Source organism: Crinia signifera, chromosome 4 (genome assembly GCF_055691185.1).
Source record: "Crinia signifera chromosome 4, ASM5569118v1, whole genome shotgun sequence".
In the NCBI taxonomy this organism is placed as follows: domain Eukaryota; kingdom Metazoa; phylum Chordata; class Amphibia; order Anura; family Myobatrachidae; genus Crinia; species Crinia signifera.
Window position 1 is genome coordinate 237,999,361 of NC_139220.1, and position 21,002 is coordinate 238,020,362.

Below are 21,002 nucleotides of genomic sequence, written 5' to 3' on the forward strand. Positions count from 1 at the left end.
TACGCTGGTACAGCGGAGGCTTGGGCAAGGTGGCTCTAGTTTGCCCCGTCATATCCCTGACCTGCAATGCTGCTGACTTGGGTGGACTGCCCCCCCCCCCCCCCCCCCACACACACACACACACTCCAGTATTGGAGTGCATCTTGGCACACTCACTTCATTAAAAAGCTACCCATGTGTGTCTCTGAGCCCCCCAATTGACCCTCAGTGTTTTGCATTTATTAGCCTTTTACTATCTGCGACTACAGTATAAACCGCTGTGCAAATTACCTGGTAGTAGAATCAACCTTTCCATGAATGAATAAACTCTCTTCATTTTTTTTCAGTTTCATCTCCTCTTTCCATCAGTAATGATTGTGGTAGAACAGATCAAGAGTCAAAAGGTACTTACTAATGCACTTCATACCCCACAGTCATAAATGCCAATTCCTCACATTTCCAGCAGTATAACTTAGAGAGAGGAGACGCAGGGAGGTTAAGCTGTTGCTTTGTCACGTACTGTATATTTTTTATGTTTCAAATTCTGCTCTTTGATGTCTCTGAACTTTGATCTTTTGTTGTTACATGAAGAAATAAGTCAATAAATGTTTTTTTTTTTATATGTCAAGTCAATTTGGAAATAAAACTGTGTAACAAACGTCATGTCATTATAACCTTTCCTGAAGACCAGAAGGTCAGATTTCATTGTACTGTATATGTGTTTCCTGCATTTACCATTAGAATGGATGTAACCTTCCATGTAGGAATGTAAGCTGTTGTCTGGTACATATGCACTTGTTGTTTTTCCAGATAACTGGTTTTTTTTCTGTTTTTTTGGAGCTTTATGCCAGAAACATACTTAATTACATATAAAAATGACAACTGATGGAGAAAAATCGCAGTTTTTCCTCCATGCTACCCCATTCGCTCTCCTCTAATTCCTAGACTTTAGTTTTGTTTTGTGTTCTACTTATCCATTCCGTATTCTCATCTTTGGGATGGACATATGCAATATTTTGCAACCATCATATGTGGACTAGGAATTTTAGTTGGAAAATAGACCATATTTTACACATTGAGGGGGAAATTTACTAACGGAAATTTGTAAAAAATAGGTGTATTTGTATTTAGAAATACACTTATTTTTGACATTTACTATCCCGAAAATACGGCAATTCGTATTCGTATTGATAGCACATCAAAACGAATACGAATTGCCGTATTTTCGGGATAGTAAATGTCAAAAATAAGTGTATTTCTAAATACAAATACACCTATTTTTTTACAAATTTCCTTTAGTAAATTTGCCCCTTAATACCTAAAAGTACAGTACGATAGACCTTTTATATTAAGTAAGCATTTTTTATTACAGCAATCTATTCTTTTGTATTGTTAACTGAGAAGTATGTGCCATCATTTTAATTATTTAAGGAGAACGGCCAGTCTATGGTTATTACTCTTGGGAGCACCACCAGTTAGGGATGTTCTTTCTCTCATTATACTATAATATACATTTGTTTTATTTATTATATAACTGTTTTAATGAAATCAAATGCCTAGTAAAAAACAGTGTTCCTACTTCTCCCAATTTCTTTTGTCATTTTATACCCTACCATGGACCTAGAACAGTTTTTTACTTTATTTGCAGATTCACGGCTGCCAGATGTTGGAAACCGTTTATAAACACAGTTGTGGGGGTCTTCCCCCAGTCCGCAGTGCACTTGAAAAGTAAGAAATGAATTTCACAAATATGTTAAGCTGCTGTTAATATGATGTATGCTTTATTTCTGCCATTGGCGTTCTTACCTGTGAGATTGCCCAGTGATTCTAGTCCTTGTTTTGGATAGGCTGGGAAGGTGGTGCTGGGCTATGATGTCATCGCACTCTATTGTTGGTTCCCAAAATTATTTATCCATACTATTTTTGGCATTTTCTAATATTTGCACTACAGTACAGATGTGTGACCATATAACTATCTTTTGTGCACTACAAGTCATCGTACACATAGTGCATGAGCTCTGTGTGACTCTGTAGTGCAGAGCATCTTTGTGTGCAACTTTCTCCTTTACTTACTTGCAAAGATAAGTGAATAGGACACACAAGCAGATTCTGATGATTAAATTCATATGCGGTATGAATATGGCTCTATCTGCATAAGAAGTGAAATGCAGCATTCATATGCAGATACAGCTGCGGTTACACACAGAATATAGGTATGGAGTATATAGTTTTAATCAGCAGAAGCTGATTGTGCATCATGTCCGCCCCGTTTTGCAAAATACACATCAGAGGGCATTAACTTGAAAGGAGGCTAGGTATGTGGACACATCTGTACATGAAGCTTATTTTGTTGTTATTTAATTGTCAGCAGGAGCAAATCTAGCAGTTATTGTACAGGTATATGTCTGTAGATGAGCTTTTTTGTGTGACCCATGCCATCCTATTTATGATACTACACTGCTCATCCGTTCCATGCACAGTTGAAACGGGTCCCTTGATTGTGGACAAGTGTGTTGAGTTTTCAGTGGAAGGAATACCATCTGCTGATTTTGCAACCACAACCCATCCCCAATTTATATTTTGGATGATTGTGGACTTTGTTAAAATGTGTCTGCAACACACTGACTAATGAGCAGCTGTGGGTTGGCATATTGAGTAATGTTAAATGGGGTTAGTGACCCCTGGGTGGAGATAAGTATAATCTGGGAGTTGATCACCTATAACATTGCATACTATGGTGTGCATTGATCTACATTCTGCTGAATAAGCCAGAGGTGGTTTGTGCTGTAGTCCTGATTTGGGTTAGAGACCTACAAGGAACCTATGTCCCTTCCTATAGCATTACCTATTATCATTCCTTGGTCTCAAGGCAGTGAGTATGCCATGTAACCATCTGCCATGTAGTCATCCCCTATAACTGGGCTTTAGGTAATTGATGTTTTATTATAATCTTTGTTTTCTGCATGGAAGTTATGTATTTAGTTACTGTATGTTGTATTATTCAGGATCCTGGCAGTATGTCATGGTGTCATGTACAAGCAGCTTTCAGCCTGGATGCTCCATGGGCTTCTGTTAGACCAGTATGAAGAGTTTTTTGTGAAACAAGGGCCATCTTCTGGCAATGCTTCCTCCCAGTCTGAGGAAGATGATGATGACCTGGGCATTGGGGGATTAACTGGGAAGCAGTTACGGGAGTTGCAAGATTTGGTAAGACTCCTCATTTTAATGCATTTGTATACATTACAACTGGGCATATCAATTCCATTGATTTTGTAACATTTGTGGTTGATTTCGATTTAATTATCATAAAGTTATGTATCATACATTTATCCTGGTGTATCGCACTCCTATCCTCTGAATTTATGTGTAAATGTTACTACACCGAAGTGTAGTCCTTAAGAGCCGTAGGTCCCAGGACCAGATCGCTATTTGGTAGAATTGTTTCAATTGGACACTAGGAAATTTCTAGAATAAGCTCACCTCTCCAGGGGCCACATGTATTTAGCTTGAAAAGTGATAAAGCGGAGCGTAATAAAGAACCAGCCAATCTGCTTCTAACTGTCATGTTACAGGTTGTTTGAAAAATTATAGTTAGGTGCTGCGTGGTTGTTAATTTATCATTTTTCAAGACTTCGTACATCTTGTCTCTACCCAACTATATGGAAACCCTTTTACTAGTGAGAGATTAAAAAGACACAGGGTTATTCAATCTTGGCAGATATTTCCATCTGGTGAAAATATTAGCTGTCCGTATTCAATCCCAGCTGAAAACGTCCGGGACTCACCTACGCAAATTCAACTTTGTTAAAAGCTGAATCTGCAGCATTGTCAAAAATGGGCACTGGATTGTTGAATCCATGGACGTTTTCGACTATTGGCGGACTTTTTTTTGCCGATGCCTGACTTTCCGACTGTCTGAATCTTTTCCGACAGTCGGAAAAACAAGAGCTGACATTGAATGTAAATTTTACTTCTTGTTGAAAACAGACGATATTTCCACCTGGCGAAAGTATTGGCCAAGATTGAATCCCCCCCCCCCTTTTGTTTGACCTAAACATTAAAAAAAAAAAGTTTAGTTGCCAAAAATATCTGAGAATAAATTTGCCTTTTTAAAAAATATTAGCTCTAGTTGAGTTAAGGGATACCCTCAATTAATGGGGGACATGTTTTTGGGAATCTACTGGAACATTCATTCCATGGTCATTCTAGAATATTCCTCCTCTGCATATAAGTGATAAACCACTGTCTGTTGGCATTTCAGCAGTTCTAATAGTCTGTGGTTTTTTTTCTTGATGTTTTATCTAAAAAACAAAACAAAAAAAACTGTACCCAATATCAGAACCACAAAGTTACCACAATTTCGCTGTAATATGATTTGGCAATAAAATGAGTGTTGATCAGTGTAATCTTCCATTGTATGCGGAGTGTGTTTCCCCCTTTCCTGGGATTACTTTTTGATAGATTAACTTTCTAAATATAGTGACCTTGCAACATATGAGATTCAGCAGAATATCCGAATTGGCTGCATCACTTCATCCCTGTAATTTGTGGTATTTTATAGCCCAGTGGCTGTTGCTCGGCACACAAACAGTACATTCACATGTATTCTGACTCAGGGAAATATAATGGTGCTGTTTACAGATGACATGCTGCTGTTTACACCAAATCCAGTCCGTTCCATTCCATATATGATATCTGATATCTGTGCACTGTTGTCCATTCCATTGTAAGACACAGTCTAATAAATCTGAGCATCTTCCCTTAATGGAACCTCCATTTTTTTTTTTTTTTTACAGTTTACCATTTCCCTTTCCTCATAATTTGAGATTGCACCTGGTAATATGAAAGGGAGTGTGTAGTAATAGATATGTAGTGTATAATATCACAAGAAACAAACCATACAAACTTGTATTGTGGGGATCGTTTTAATCTCACAAAATAGATAGCTATCCTCTCACAGAAGCTTTAGATAAAAAAAATTCTATACATAATACTATTATGGTATAGTCCGCATATTTGATATGTTAAGCAATACAGTTATGGCTGTATTGTGGTAACTGTCCATTTTGTATCTCGCCACAGCGACTAATTGAGGAGGAGAACATGCTGGCACCTTCTCTCAAGCAGTTTTCCCTGCGGGTTGAAATGCTTCCATCCTATATCCCTGTAAGGGTTGCTGAGAAGATATTGTTTGTGGGAGAATCTGTCCAGATGTTTGAAAATCAAAATTCAAATATGACAAGAACAGGTAGGAAACAGTTACATAGCCACTGTGTATCTCCTCAGCTCTGCGTGTGACACTCAATACACCAGGTTGCAATGCCGTAAAACATGTGTGTTGCCATGTGTCCCGTTTATCGGAACTTAAATTGGTGACTTCCATCTTTGATTCGTGTGCAGATTACTCTTTATAATCTGGAGTTGTAGAATCCTTGCATCATGGAGAGTGAGTGCAATTTCTCTTTGCTTTAATGCTTTCCCTCCTAGTATGGTCTCTACCTATTATTATTATTATTATTATTATTATTATTATTATTATTATTATTATATACAAACCACACACTTTTCTATCTTGGAATGTTAGTACTATAGTAAATCTACAGCCTAATTCATAGATGGAGGTTAACTAAATAGCCACTGTGTCTTTGTATTCCCCCACCCCTCCCCCAAATGGCTGCATACTGTCACTTACCTGACATCTGTAGCCGCACTATATCTATTGCAGGATCCTACAGTTCAACAAACATCAGGGATGTATATAAACTATAGGATTTGCATACATCTCTCTCACTTAGGACCCCAGAGTGTCAGCAACAATTCTGTCAGAAGCCCCCACACACAGCAGGTTCCAGGGTACAGTGGCACATCCAGGACGGGGTTCCTGCTAGTGGAGGGAAAAGTTGTTATAGGTGGTTTTGGTATATGCAATGCTGCTACCTTACTACTGTACATTTTGGTTTCAGTGGGGAAAATGTGCTAGTGTGGGGGAAAAGGGAGAGTTAAGCTGGTTCACACTAGAAGATCCTTTGGTGGATTGGAGTGACCCTCTTGTAGCGTAACTGTCCTGGGAAATTTCCGGGCATACCACTATGTAGTAGGTACCACCTTTAGGCTGACTTCAAGACTCCATTTCACCTGGTTTTAAACTGCCATAGAACCTGTGTAATTAATATGTGTCCGGAATTAAAGGGATGAGGTGGTAACCCTAAGCGGAGGTGAGGGGGGCTTCCTATAATCTGTGGTGGGTTTTGCTGGGGCAGGACAAACCTGCCCTGGCTGGTTTGTCCTGCCCCTGCAAAACCCACCACTCAAGGGGTTAAGCCCAACATCCACCATAGTGAGCTAGGAACACCACAAATGCCAATAGTAACAAGAACCGGTACTCCAGAAATGTTAGTTTGCAGCACATCCCCATTCCGGATATACTAATCACAAATGGGTACAAGAAACATGCCAGGAGAAATACCTGTTTCTTTCTTGCATTTCTACCAAATATACATGTCTAGTGTTCACTCTAGCTTTTACAGCGGGCAGTGGGGCGGACTGGGGCTGCCGACGTCACAGCTGGGGGGGCGGTCCCGGGCCGACGACGTCACAAGAGGGGCGTGCCCGGGCCGCCGCCGTGATCAAAGGGGGTGTGCCCGGGCCGCCGCCGTCATCAAAGGGGGCAGGGCCGGCCGCCGCCAGCATCAAAGGGGGCGGGGCGGCAGCCACCGTCACCAAAGGGAGCGGGCCCCTCCGAAATCGTTGTGCTGCCGGGGAAGCGCCAGGCATCGCCGTCTATGGCGGCGCTGGGCTTCCCCGTGAGGATGTTTTAGCGGGGTGCTGCTAGAGGGGCGCATTTTGCCCTTTAAAAATCGGGCAGGGCGCAGCGCCCTGCTAAAACAGCCTAGCGGGGACACTAGATACTCTCCTAATAATACTAATATACACTTCTGTCTATTCATATTATACAGAATACCATGCATTTATTTATACTTATTTGTTTCTTTTTTTAAATAGATTTAAGAGTTCACTCAATAGAGTACTTTTTTTGTTTTGTTTCTTTACTTATGGTTTCATGTAAAGCACCATGGGAAAAATTTAATTGACTGCATATCCATTCACCAGGGCGAATAAGTGCGACAATAGTGCACGGTACAACAACCCGGTCTCACATAAAATTGTCTGCTCCTCCATAGGGTAGTGAGCACCTTTTGTGTGAATCTGGCATTCAGTCGGCCAGGTGAAGGCTTCCTTCACCGGCAATTGACCCCCTCCCATGTATGTTTTTCCAGTGCTAATACTGGAGGGTGTGCACATTTTCGTGCAGGTTTCTGTTATTGTCTTATTCACATAATAAACCATATTTTTTATTTTTTTCCTCTTAGAGCTAAATAAGATAACATACCTTTCTGCTGTCTCAATATTAGGTTCTATACTGAAAAACCAGGAAGATATATTTGCTGCAGAGTTACATAGATTGAAGCAGCAGCCTCTCTTTAGCTTGGTGGATTTCGAGTCTGTACTTGATAGGATCAGGAGCACTGTGGCAGAGGTAAGCGCCGATTGTATGAAGGCATGCAATGGCAGAACTATACAGATGATATATACTATACTACCTAACTATAGTTAGTTACCAAGGACAGAAGCTGGAAACCAAAACTTTGTTTTAAATATGGAGCAGGAGTTGAGCATCTTAAGGTGTGGACACACGCATCGATTTGCTTTCACTTTCCCCAATTCCACCCCCTTTCAATTTGGCCTTTGCTTTCCATTCAATTTCACATTCGATCTGCACTTTTTCCTTCGAATTCGATGTGCATTCGATATTTCCTTGCCTGCACAGTCTATTTTTCTTTTTGATTTATAGAGAAAACGGGAGCGTGCATCGGATCGAAAGCATCTTAAAATCGAAAACCTGTCAAAATCGAAGCGCGTGTACTCCCAATTATAAGCATCTATAGTTCTTATAAGCATCAGATGTTTCTGAAATCACTAACAAAGTTTGTTTCTTACATGAAATCACAAATAAAATTGTGCACTTGGGTTTCAAAAATCCAAAGGCTAAAGGGGGTATTCAATCTCCAGCAGCCATCCCCTGATGGGGGAGATGGCTGCGGGGCCCTATTCAATGCTGTCTTCCCTGACAGCATTGAACAGGGGAGCTCGGCAGAACAAGCCGACTTCACAAGCAGTCGGGCTCGTTCTGCCAAGAACGGCCGGGAAGTGGCGAGCTTCCGGCTGCAGCTTGCCTCTTCCCGGCCGCAGCTCACAGCCACACCCCCTTCTCCTCCCGCTGCAGGTGGGACATTGAATCCCGCCTGCAAATTCTGGGTCGAGCAGATGAAAACGGGACAGGGTCACGGCTGTCAGGCCAACTCGACAGCCGTGACCCAAGATTGAATACCCCCCTTAATATAGTATTAATGGCAATATATTGGAAACTACTGAGGAGGAAAGTTTTTTATGTGAATTAAAGGAAGGTAATCAATGTAACAAAGCAATAAAGAAGGGTTGCATAGGGAGAGAAATCAGGAGCAGAAATAGTACTAATGCCACTGTATAGGTCATTGGTACAACCTCTACTATGTTAGATTCTGGAGACCAAATCTCCACAAAGATGTAAAGACATTAGAGATGATACAGAGAAGGGAAACTAAAATGGTGCATGGTCTACATAACAAAACTTACCCGGAAAAAGTACAAAATGTAAAAATGTATATTAGTTTGGAGCAGAGCAGGGGAATGGGGGACATGATAAATACAAATATATCAAGCCTTTTAAGAAGATCCAGGATGGAAGCATTCTTCAAATGAAGTGAAATATTAGAACACAAGGACATACAATGAAACTGGAGGGAGGTTCAGGGGGAATCTGAGAAAAAATAACTTCACAGAAAAGGTAGTCGAAAATTGGATTATTAATAATAATAATAATAATAATAATAATAACTTTTCTGTGAAATTTGCGTCTGAATGGATAGCTAATAATCCGTTTTAATATCTTGCTCTCTTCATTCTAGCACTTATGGAAGCTCATGGTAGAAGAGTCTGATTTAATAGGCCAGTTAAAGGTAAGTCGTGAAAATGAGGATTTGGTACTTATGTAATATCTGGACTCCTGTTTTTCTTATGAGACCGCGTCCGCTCTCGGGCTCGCTGCGCTCACCACGCTTCGGGCACGGTGGCTCGCTGCGCTCGCCACACTATATAAAATCAACTCCATGCGTAGTTGGATAGTGGGGTTATGAAAAAATGGGGTGCATTTAACATGGGAGCCCAGATAATACATAAGTACCGAGGATTTCTCCTAGGAACCAGTACACAGACATGACGCTTTTGCCAATGGAACATTGCCTTTGTCTTCACTTCATCTTATGGTTAATGAAGCACAAATACAGAATGTGATAGATAATGGGTGTAAGAGAAGAGCCTGCTGTGGGCATAAGATGTGCTATGTGAGAATTTGGGAAGTGTTCCAGAACTGGCTATATATTTCCCAGTATGGAATGATATGTTTGAGTTGAAGTTGTACAGTGTGCACTGTGTTATAATTAGTTGTTTCATAGAGTAAGTGAATGTACAAGTGCTTTATCATTGCTGCTCTCTGAGCTTGTATTAGGTAAACTTTCTTGTAGCTGTAAATCCCACCACTTTACCTAGCTCATTGGTGGCTGGTGATTTACTGATATCAAATAATCTAAATGTACTATTCACTAATCACACTAGGCTGTTTTAGCAAGGCGACTGTCCTATTTGGAAAAATGTGCCCTGCCCGAATCCAGTGCCCTGCTAAAACAGCCTGCCTGTGCCATCCACACCCATGGGTGGGAAAGATTGATGTTTCCTATCGCCGCCCCACGAGGAGCCAGCGCCAGATGGAGAGCTAAGGGGTGTGCTTGGAGGAAACCCAGCACCTCCATAAGTAGCCCGTATTTCAGTGCTATGCACATACCAACACTACATTTCCTAGAACATAGATTCGCAAACTCTGTCCTCCGTACTCCAAGCAGTTCATGTTTTCCATATAACCTAGCTGGTGCACAGGTGTAGTCATTACTCACTGATATATTGGGGATAACTGAGATGTGGTTACATTTGCTATCACTGCTGCTTCTTTGAATTCCACAGTGATAGCTCTGTATGGTATTTTGAGAACTTATGTACTAGAGTATGGGCCAATTACATTTCTTTGCCATACATTCATTTTTATTGGTTCTATTTTTTTATTTTTATATTTCAGACCCTATTATTGTAATAAACGCCATGTTTACGTTATTGGAACCCTGTACATTTGTAAACAAGACACATGGTTTTTATGAGGGGCTTAATAGTTAAGGCCCCCATACACTGAGCTGATTTGGGGCGATTTAGACGAATCGCGCCATCAAATTGGTCCGTCAAATCAGGTCAGTTTGACGTCCCCTCAGGTCCGATGTGCGGTCCTGTGCGCATCGGACCTGAGTCGGTGGTCGGATCTGCTGGCCGTCCGACCACCCAACCTGGGATCTCCCTCCCGGTGTAGATCCAGGTGAGGAGCAGGGACACATGCGATCCATCACAACAAATTGTGATGGGATCGCATGCATACCAGGCGGCTCGCGGGGTATCGAGTGGTCGCCTTTAGTCTTTGTTTGACCCAAATGGAACAGAAATCTCCCCCCGCATTCGCAGAAATGATAGATTAGCTTGTGGAGGTAGTGATACTGGAGGCCACCTCTCTGGCCATCGCTGACTGTACTAGTTGTGTGTTATCTGTACAGTACTACCCTTGTCCGTAGAAATGTATTCGGATACAAGTGTTTCTGGAAATTGTATATTTGGGTATTCGTTTCTGTCTGAGTTTATAAAGCGCTTCTGTTTTAATTAAATGTAACTTTCAGATTATAAAAGATTTCTACCTGCTGGGAAGAGGGGAATTGTTTCAAGCCTTTATAGATATAGCAAAGCAGATGCTGAAAACGCCACCTACAGCTGTCACAGAACATGGTGAGTACATGGGGGAGCAGCTTATGCCCACACAGGGGGCAAGGAATATGCTTCAGATAATGATTTTATTGGCAGTTTCCACTCGCATGCATGGTGTATCTCAATGTGGCAAGTGTGAGCTGTGACTTCTAGATCAGGCTGTGTGTGGGAGCAAAGACTACGTTGTCCGTGTTCCACTGTCCCATGCTCATTTTAGAACCAGTTTCTTCTCTCCAACAGATGTCAATGTAGCATTTCAGTTATCAGCCCATAAAGTCTTACTTGATGATGACAACCTCCTTCCTCTGCTCCATTTAACTATTGATTACCATGGAAAAGAACATAAAGGTATGCAGCTCAATGTATAAAAAACAAAATGTATTCTAGACTTACGATCTGTGTTTGCAGCACACAAAGCCACCAGGGCTTACATGAATGTTGAGATGCTCTATTTGCAGAACTCTGATGACAGGATGGGATGGAGGAGAGGAAGTGAGGACAGTGTACCATAAACTGTAATAATGACTGTGTACTGTGCTAACCATGGTCTTCTGACCTGTTCTCGGTAGTAAGCAATCTTCATAACGATTATGGTATAAAGAGTTGACAGTGTTATAGGTCAAAAGTCAATATGTCGACACAAACTAAAAGTCTGGGTGGAGATAGGTCAACGAATTAGTCTACTTCGTCCTCACCATGCTTCAGGCTAGGTGCCTCGCTGTGCTCAGCACTCTTTTACCATTCCCAGTCGGAGTCCACATGTGTTCACCATTGCTATGTCTACCTTTTTGCTTGTGTCAACCTTGTTTCTGTCAATTTTTTTACATGTCGACCATATAGCGTTGAGTTATTGGCCATGGACTAAATACCCTTTATAATGTGCTGTGTATTTATCCATAGACATCTCCCAGCCACGGGAAGGTCCATCACGTGACACCTCTCCGAGAGAAGCACCTATTTCTGGCTGGGCGGCTCTTGGATTGTCCTATAAGGTGCAGTGGCCCCTGCATATTCTCTTCACACCAGCTGTATTAGAAAAGTGAGTGCTCCTTCTTGCGAATTTGTTCAGATAATTCTCACTCTCTATAAAATGTAGCACTAAATATTTCTTTTATGCAGCTTTATTGCTTACTGTCATATATGTGCACAATGTTTTACGTCTTGTGAATCACTTAGTAAATGATATACACAAAAATAAACGGTACTCTTTACCTAACACGGCGCCCATCGCGGGTACATTTATGGCTGGCCGCGACGCGACCGACGCGATGCCCACGATTTCCCATTGAAACCCATGTTAAACATGGAAATCGCGTCGGTCGCGTCGCGGCCAGCCATAAATGTGCACACGATGGCCGCGACGCGATGCCCCCGATTTGCCATAGGAATCTATGTTAAAAGGCACGATGGACACGATTTTTAGGTCCAATGCCTCAATGCCCGCGATTTACACATAGGATTCAATGTTAAATGGGCCTTAGAGCCCAAATAGCCACAATTAACCCATTAAATGTCCCCCCAAATTTTTTAACGCCACCCCACGATCCACGCCAACCCGAAGCGTGGCGAGCGGCGGCGGTACGCGTCCTCCGACCTTTTCATGCCCTACTATCCACGTCGGCGTGGAGTTGAGAATAGAATAGTGTGGCGAGCGCAGCGAGCCCGAAGCGTGGCGAGGGGACGCGGATACCTTCACAGTTATACGCGTCCCCTCGCGGGCTTCACAGGTGTCCGTGGCGACGCAGACACCTGTGAAGTCCGCGAGGGGACGCGTTTACCTGTGAAGGTATCCGCGTCCCCTCGCGGGGCTCGCCACGCTTCGGGCTCGGTGGCTCGCTGCGCTCGCCACACTATTCTATTCTCAACTCCACGCCGACGTGGATAGTAGGGCATGAAAAGGTCGGAGGACGCGTACCGCCGCCCCTCGCGGGCTCGCTGCGCTCGCCACGCTTCGGGTTGGCGTGGATCGTGGGGTGGCGTTAAAAAATTTGGGGGGACATTTAAGGGTTAATTATGCCTATTTGGGCTCTAAGGCCCATTTAACATTGTTTCCTATGCTAAAATCGGGTCCATTGAGCCATTTAACATGGAAATCGTGTCCATCGGGCCTTTTAACATTGATTCCTATGGCAAATCGGGGGCATCGCGTCGTGGCCATCGTGTGCACATTTATGTGCGGCCGCGACGCGACCGACACGATTTCCATGTTTAACATGGTTTTCAATGGGAAATCGTGAGCATCGCGTCGCGTCCGGGCACCTTTAGCCCGCACACGACGCGACCGACGCGATTTTTTACCTCACGACGCCCACGATCAAGATCGTGGGCGCCGTGCTAGGTAAAGAGTACCAAATAAACTGATCTCTGCACCCTGCATGGGTCCATATGAAGTGGTCTAACAGTGGTTGCATGGCTATTTATTTTTATGAAAATGTTTTTGCTAGTTATCACCCTATATGCAAATAGTGCAAACCTACTGTACTAAGATATTTTCTTTTTTTTTACTTTCGCGAACTTTACATTTTGTCAGAAAGAGATTTTTGTGTTTTCTAGGCATTTACACAAATAATTTTTATCCCATGGCTTTACTACTGTACATCTCAGTCTTGAGAGCTGCATATATAAATGCCTAAAAAACAACAGAAATGTTTTAAAGATGGCCACCATTTTGAAAATGAAGCAAGTAAAAAAAAATTGTGGTTTTGAACTATTGGCATAGAAGGGAGAAAACTGACACAAAATATATATTTTTTTAAATGATCAAGCAACCAGAAAAATTCATAATTGTGCTACTTTGTATGGATTGACCCTTATAGAAGCTGATATTTTCAATTGGCTCCTTTGAAGGCTGTACTTGCACCACTCACGAGCAGTTCAGAAACAAGCACTTATGTCATTGTTCTTGAGTCTCTGGTAATAAGAGGTAATAATCTGTACTGGGACAAGTGCTCTTTAATATCTTTGTTGGTGACATTGCAAGTGGTATTAAAGGGAAAATATTTTGCATATTTGCAGATGAGACAAAGATATACAATAGGGTAGACACACCGGAAAGTGTAAAATGAATGATTAATGATCAAAGTAGACTTGAGGATTGGTCATGAGCATGGAAACTTCAGTTTAATGCTAAGAAATGCAAAATCATGTACTTGGGTCTCAAAAACCAAAGGCTAATTATAGTATCAAGGGTACTAAGATCGAAACTACTGGGGAGGAAAGGTATTTAGGAGTCGCAATTGCAGGTGACTTTAAGGCGGGGATAGAATGCAACAAAGCATTGACATAATAATAAGTGACATCATTAGTACTCTACAATGTTATTTTATGTATGTCTTCTGTAATGAAGTCAGATTACAGCTATGAATTCATTACGTAAACAGAAAAGCAAAGGTAGACTTGTTTTAGGTGAAATTCTTGTCTGCTACCATAAGTTATTGCAAACAATATGTAGTATGGGGGATTTTAATTGGGGCTAAGCACATTCGCCCGACACTGTTGCATGTTCCCGTGGCGAGGATTTCGCTCAAAAGGCTCGCTATCCCATAAATGTTCTTAGTTCTAGTTTTATTATTATTAGTATTATGGCTACTGCCACTACACACAAGCAGAAGCATGTTTATAATGTTAACCACTGTGACACCATTCTAACTCATTTATTTGCCTATAGCTAAAGCCATCCAGGAGTGGTTCTGTACAATGTTTTCAAGTAGTGCTTAATTGCACGTTCAGTAAAATATACTGTACAAACTTGTAGAGGTCCAAAACTTATTTGTAAGAGATAAGGCCCCCATGAGATTTGGTCCAATTTGACCCGATTCCGATGGATCGGGCTGATAAATCGGAACAAATCTCATGTTTTGACATCCTTTCCGACCCAATGTGTGGATCGGAGTTGGGAGGTCAGATGGGCTACACATAGCGTAAACCTTATGTGCAGCTGGGAGCCGGTAGGGGGGATGAAGAGTGGCGGACGGGGGACTCACAGAAGCGGTGAATAGATGCGGGCAGGGGGAGTTCTCAGAGCCAGGCAGGGGAGCTGGGAGATGACCTGCAGAACAAAAAAAACCCTACAAATGAATAGGAGGCCACTGAGATCAGCCAATCAGCGGCCTCCCATTCATTTGTTTGGGTATATATATTTTTCTGCAGCTCATGTCTTGGAGAACTCTATGGTCCGACATCGGATAAGTCGGCCTAATGTACAGTATGGGGACCTTAAGGGCGATATGTAATTAGCTGCCATAAATTCCCAGCTAATGGATTCACCCGGGCTGTCCAGTTACCCTTGATAACCTGCAGATTGCATAATTACCAATAAGCAACCATCGGAGCCCTCATAACACATGGGTCCAGGAAGTTATCACGGATCCCATGTGGCTCTTATTGCCTGAAAACAAAACCTTTTTCATTTGGGAAAATAGACTCTAATTGGATAGCACGATAATTACCATTTTTTTCGGCCAGGAAAGCTTTGGGACTAATTGATATGGAGCAAAAATATCTGAGCGCAAAAGATGAATACACACTGTGCTGTAGTAATTCTGGATTTTAGGCAACACTGTTATTCCTGTAAATTGCTGTAATGTGGTTTAACAGAGCTATGACTTACATCTTGTGTTCCACTAGGTACAACGTCGTTTTTAAATACTTGCTGAGTGTCCGCCGGGTACAGTCTGAGCTTCAGCATTGCTGGGCACTGCAGATGCAAAGGAAACATTTGGAATCCAATAGAACAGATGCCATCAAATGGCGGTTGCAGAACCACATGGCATTTCTGGTGGACAATCTTCAGTACTACTTGCAAGTAAGAAAGATGGGGACACATCATTAAAGTATTATTTCCTTTTTTTCTGCTGTAGTAACTGGGATTGCAGGAGTTTTATTACATTGCATTAGTTATTTAACACCACTCCAGGTAAAAATCCGTCTCATGGTGTTTGTGGTCATGCATTGTGGACATAACATTTTGGTGCGGAGTATAAAGAAATGGTCTCAAATTGCTAAATATTAGAAAAAGAGAAGATGGTGTATTTTAGCACAGCTCTGCATCATCACCGTATACAGTACATCTAGTTACATCAAGTAGTTATAAACTGTTTGTACTTTGTGTCTGACTCTTACGTAAAACACTTTCCAATCAAGAAATAATATACTACCAAACAGTCACTCATTGGGGCAGCTGTATTAAGCCTGGTGAAGAGATAAACTGGAGATAAAGTGGAAGGAGAAAACGCACCAGCCAATCAGCTGGGTTTGAAATATGACAGTTGGGAGTTGATTGGCTGGTGCGTTTTCTCCTTTCACTTTATCTCCAGTTTATCTCTTCGCCAGGTTTAATACATCTTCCCCATTATGTGGGAAGCTGCATGGACCCAGGAGCTTATTGGTATCAATTAACTTTTATTAGCTTTTCATTGTTTCTGTGCTGAGGAATGGAAGATTTAAAAGCCAATGGAAAAAAAAAATGAAATAGTCTCATGGCACAAAAGGGAGGCAGACAATTTTTTTCCTTTTTTTACCGATTTTCACGAACAATTCGAAAATCAGAAAAGATGCTAATTCGAAAATGTAGCCGCAAAAATAGTCAAATCCCATTATTTCATTATAAAATTGTAAATAATGACATTGAATTATTCCTTTTGTAAACAATCAGTTTGTTTTTTTCCCCTTAGGTAGATGTGTTAGAGTCCCAGTTCTCCCAACTCTTACAGCAGATAAACGCTACACGGGACTTTGAGAGTATCCGCTTGGCTCATGACCACTTTCTCAGTAACCTTCTGGCTCAGTCCTTCATTTTGCTAAAGCCTGTAAGTACATCAGGTGATGCTGCACCTGTTATTTAAAACTAAGTCTACAGATGTTTATTGAAAGATTGCATATATTTTTCAGGTTTTCCATTGTCTAAATGAAATCTTAGACTTGTGCCACAGCTTCTGTTCTCTAGTCAGCCAAAACTTGGGTCCCCTAGATGAGCGTGGGGCTGGCCAGCTGGATATCCTTGTTAAAGTGAGTCCTATACTTTAAGTATTGCCTTCATTAGTGTTTAGGTTGTCTCTGTTATGACTTACTCAGATGTGTGATTATATTATAGGGGTTTAGTTGTCAGTCCTCACTGCTCTTCAGGATACTCTCCAGTGTCCGGAACCATCAGATTAACCCTGACCTGGCTCAGCTGCTGTTGCGATTGGACTATAATAAATATTACACACAAGCAGGAGGCACATTGGGAAGGTAAGATTAGATTCATCTGTATCCAGCAGTTATTTAGGTGATTACTGCGATTATTATTCTGCCAAAACAACAGACTCTGTGTTAACACAAAATTAATATTTATATACAATGTAAAAATATATATATATATATGTCTATAGATAGAGGGATGTAATATGCCTCGTTACTTTATATTAACCACTACTTTTAACCACTTTTACTGGGCAGCTGCCAAAAGATAATTTTATAGCAGCCACAGTTCTTATAGGGACTTCTGCATTCTTATACATTACCGCCACCCGGTGGCTGCAAAGAGGAAATGTAAAGCTGCAATTTCACAATGTTCTGATCATCAAAATCAATGACCCTATATATCGGGGATCAATGTTTTAAAAATGTATGTTAATGTTTTTGTTTTAAAATTTATTATATGTGTGTTTGTGTGTGTGTTAAATAAAATAGTGTTGGGTAGGTTTTAAATAGGTATTCTTAACTTAGGGCTTGATTGTGATTTCTAAGCACCTGTAAGGCTGCGAGGAAGGGCGATTCCATACAAATAAAATGTGAATGTTGCAGGAGGGTCTGTAGGAGATAGATGCCTCCTGCATGCATCTGTGAGATCAGAGTGCTACATCTGGGGATTGCCCATAGGTCATAAGGTTAGCAGACCGTTGTCAGTCTATATCCGAAGATGCAGACCCGGGACCCCAGGTCACCTACAAAGTAGGATGACACTCCCCAGTTTTGAAGAAGGGTACTGATGCTGCCCCTGTTCCACTACCCAAAATGCTGCAGCATGGGATTGTGAGAGATAACACCATATCCTTTCTGAGCACACCACTAACCATTGGATTTGTAATAAAACCATTGAGTTTGCATACAAATGCACATCCGGTTACTGATTAGATTAGAACAAAACTCTACAATATCTGAGAGTTTTTTTGAAAAATTATATGAGTATATAACGGTGGATGCTCAATTTACTTTAGTTATATCACTCATGTGCTTGAAAGGGAGGGTCTTGAGCATGAAAAATAACACCCTTTGTTTCCCCCAGCATACTAAATTATATCAGTAACCTGATTTAAACGCTACATAACAGAATTCTGAGATCTTGGTTACATATGCAAATATATGGAAAACCCTCAAGCCAATAGTCAAGGCATCTCTGAGTATTGGGGTCAAAGTGAGTCACCCCAAAAATCAGCATAAGTCAGAAAGCCCAGAGCAGCACACCAGTGAAAAACATAAGTGTTAATAAGTTGTTAGTGTTAAGAAGCCAGAACTATTTACAGAACGTGATACAAAAGTGAGGAATGTAATTTAATTATTAAAGGTATAGTGTTACTGATAATTAGTAAGAGAGAAGTGTTAAATATAATGTAATAGTGTGCCACTTTGGAGCCATTCAGTCACACCAATCCAGGGGCACCGCACTCCAAACACATATTAACCCCAGAGAAGCCCTGACGATTGGCTTGGGGGCTTTTCATATATTTGCAAATTTTTGTAACCAAGATCTCTGGAATCTATTATCATGTAGATTTAAATTTGGCTACTGATATCATTCAGTGTGCTGGGGGAAACAAAGGGTGCTTTTTTTTTTTTTCTTGCTCCGATAAATATTTGCCAGTTGATTGTCTTTTACTGGCTATGGGAAAGTAGGAAAGGGAGTGCAGATGACCAAAATACATAAACTAAAGGCTGCATTAACTGATTGTTGTCCATACAGAACCCTTGACTGTTCCTCTTTGGAGTCGGGTAAATGCAGCCAGGTGATATTTACCCCTGCAATGTTGAGAACTCAAGGGTTCATCTCTGATGTTTTCCTTGGCCCCTGCACAGTGCGTGTGTTGCTTTGGGCTATTGTTTATCTCATAAGAGACTGACGGTTTACACTGGCTGCTGTTGCTGTTAGGGGTTGCTGGAGAAATAACACAAAATGGGGTAATGGCAGTCTAGAGTAGTGTACCAATAAGGCAGTCAGGTCCATGTATTTTTCATCCCATCCACAAGTGTACCAGATAAAGCAGCCATGTTGGGCGTAGTACAAAGGGTACTTTGTGGGAGGTGAGCCATATGAGGACCTAATGCAGATATGGGAAAGCGTTTGCTGTTGTAGTAGAGCAGTGGTGGGGAACCTCAGGCCCAGGGGCCGTATGCGGCCCCCGTGGCCGGTCGGAGTGGCCCACCCACCTGGCAGCTTTTCCAGAAGTCAAGTACAGGGGAATTCTCGCGAGAGGTTGGTGGAGCGTGGGACGGCTGCAGCAGGACAATTTGTAAGATAATTTTTTACATATGGCCCCTGAAAGGATTCCCCCCCCCCCCCCATACAAACTGCCCTTGGCACAAAAAAGGTTCCTCACCCTGTAGTAGAGGAACCACCCAAAGCACACCGCTTTCTTCACATATAACCCCGCCTACATCTTCTTAATGTTTCTCCTTCATTTGTACCAATGCGTCTTCTATATAATAAGTTGAAGAGTCTGTGTGCGTGTGTGTGTCCGTTGCATTGCGGCTACACCGTGGCACTCAGAGCTGCCAAATTTGGCAACAAGGTACCTCTGGACCTGGTGGTGTGCACCTCGAAGCCGTTTTTGGGAAATTTCACTTAGAAATTTAAAAAACACCAAGTTTAAATTTCCCTTCATTGATGATCTGGGGGAAAAGATTGACGATCGGGGAAACCGTAGTCGAAGGAACAACTCCACACCTGATATCATTGCTGTCATTGAGTATGAATGACACATTCTAACATTATGGTGAAGGGTTTAAACAATTATTAGGAATAACTGAGGATATACATAGACCACACATCACACACACACGTACATATTGTACACGCACACAGTACACCACATATGCACACAACACACACATATATAGGTAGCGCACCTCACACACTTACACATTGGACAGATACACACAACAAAACACACCACATGCAGTACAACACAAACCCATATACACTACAAAACACACAGAACACACACACTTAAACATTGTGCAGATACAGAAACACACAGAACACACACACACTTAAGCCTTGTCAGGATACGCACAGCACACTACACACACATATATATGTAGCGCACCTCACATTCAGCAGATACACATAACACAACACACACACATAACACCACCACTCATGGTACAACACACACCCCCATTCACTACAACACGCACCCAAAAAACAGTACAATACAAAGAACACACACAAACATTGCACAGATACAAACAGCACGCTACACACACACACCTTTATATGTAACACACCTTACGCACTTACACATTGGGCATATACACACAACACACACATAACATACCTCTAACAGCACAACACACACCCACATTCACCACACTCACAAACCCAAAAAACAGTACAACACACACAACACAAACTTAAACACTGCACAGATACACAAATGCACAACAAACACATAACATACTGTATATACTTAGCACACCTCACACACTTACGCATTGGACAGATACATACAACACACACACAAAAACAGTAACACACACAAAAACAAAAAAAAATAATTTGCCATTTATTTAACAGTCTGTACCGGCTAATAAAAACTGTACCTAATGTACCAGCTTTTCTTTTTTCCCCATATCCATCTCTGCGTACCCCGGCCAGTTGCACTGAGAAATCTTTGTCCTGACCAATGCACCCGTTGATCAATACAAAGTGGGTACACTGCACTCACCCTGTTAGTCAGTTGGATGTTAGGCACTGCTCTGCCTTAAGGGTTTCCCAGACTCTTTTGGTTCATAGATAATGTTTGGTCGATGGGCATGAGCGCTGCATGTATTTGTTTGAAGTTATGAGTGTAAGAAGTTGAAGAATAAGACTG

At 41.6% G+C, this 21,002-nt stretch overlaps 1 protein-coding gene across 1 annotated transcript in view; it reads left to right on the plus strand.

The window, feature by feature from the left end:
* TUBGCP4 (tubulin gamma complex component 4) overlaps nucleotides 1-21,002 on the plus strand; it is a 40,605-nt gene that overhangs the window by 15,601 nt on the left and 4,002 nt on the right. The window contains exons 5-17 of the mRNA XM_083184071.1: nucleotides 327-383; nucleotides 1,628-1,707; nucleotides 2,985-3,186; nucleotides 5,062-5,227; nucleotides 7,392-7,516; nucleotides 8,985-9,035; nucleotides 10,845-10,950; nucleotides 11,170-11,277; nucleotides 11,830-11,968; nucleotides 15,556-15,733; nucleotides 16,602-16,736; nucleotides 16,819-16,935; nucleotides 17,021-17,160. Coding sequence (XP_083040197.1) covers nucleotides 327-383; nucleotides 1,628-1,707; nucleotides 2,985-3,186; nucleotides 5,062-5,227; nucleotides 7,392-7,516; nucleotides 8,985-9,035; nucleotides 10,845-10,950; nucleotides 11,170-11,277; nucleotides 11,830-11,968; nucleotides 15,556-15,733; nucleotides 16,602-16,736; nucleotides 16,819-16,935; nucleotides 17,021-17,160 — 1,604 coding nt within the window. The remainder of the gene's footprint in view (nucleotides 1-326; nucleotides 384-1,627; nucleotides 1,708-2,984; nucleotides 3,187-5,061; nucleotides 5,228-7,391; nucleotides 7,517-8,984; nucleotides 9,036-10,844; nucleotides 10,951-11,169; nucleotides 11,278-11,829; nucleotides 11,969-15,555; nucleotides 15,734-16,601; nucleotides 16,737-16,818; nucleotides 16,936-17,020; nucleotides 17,161-21,002) is intronic.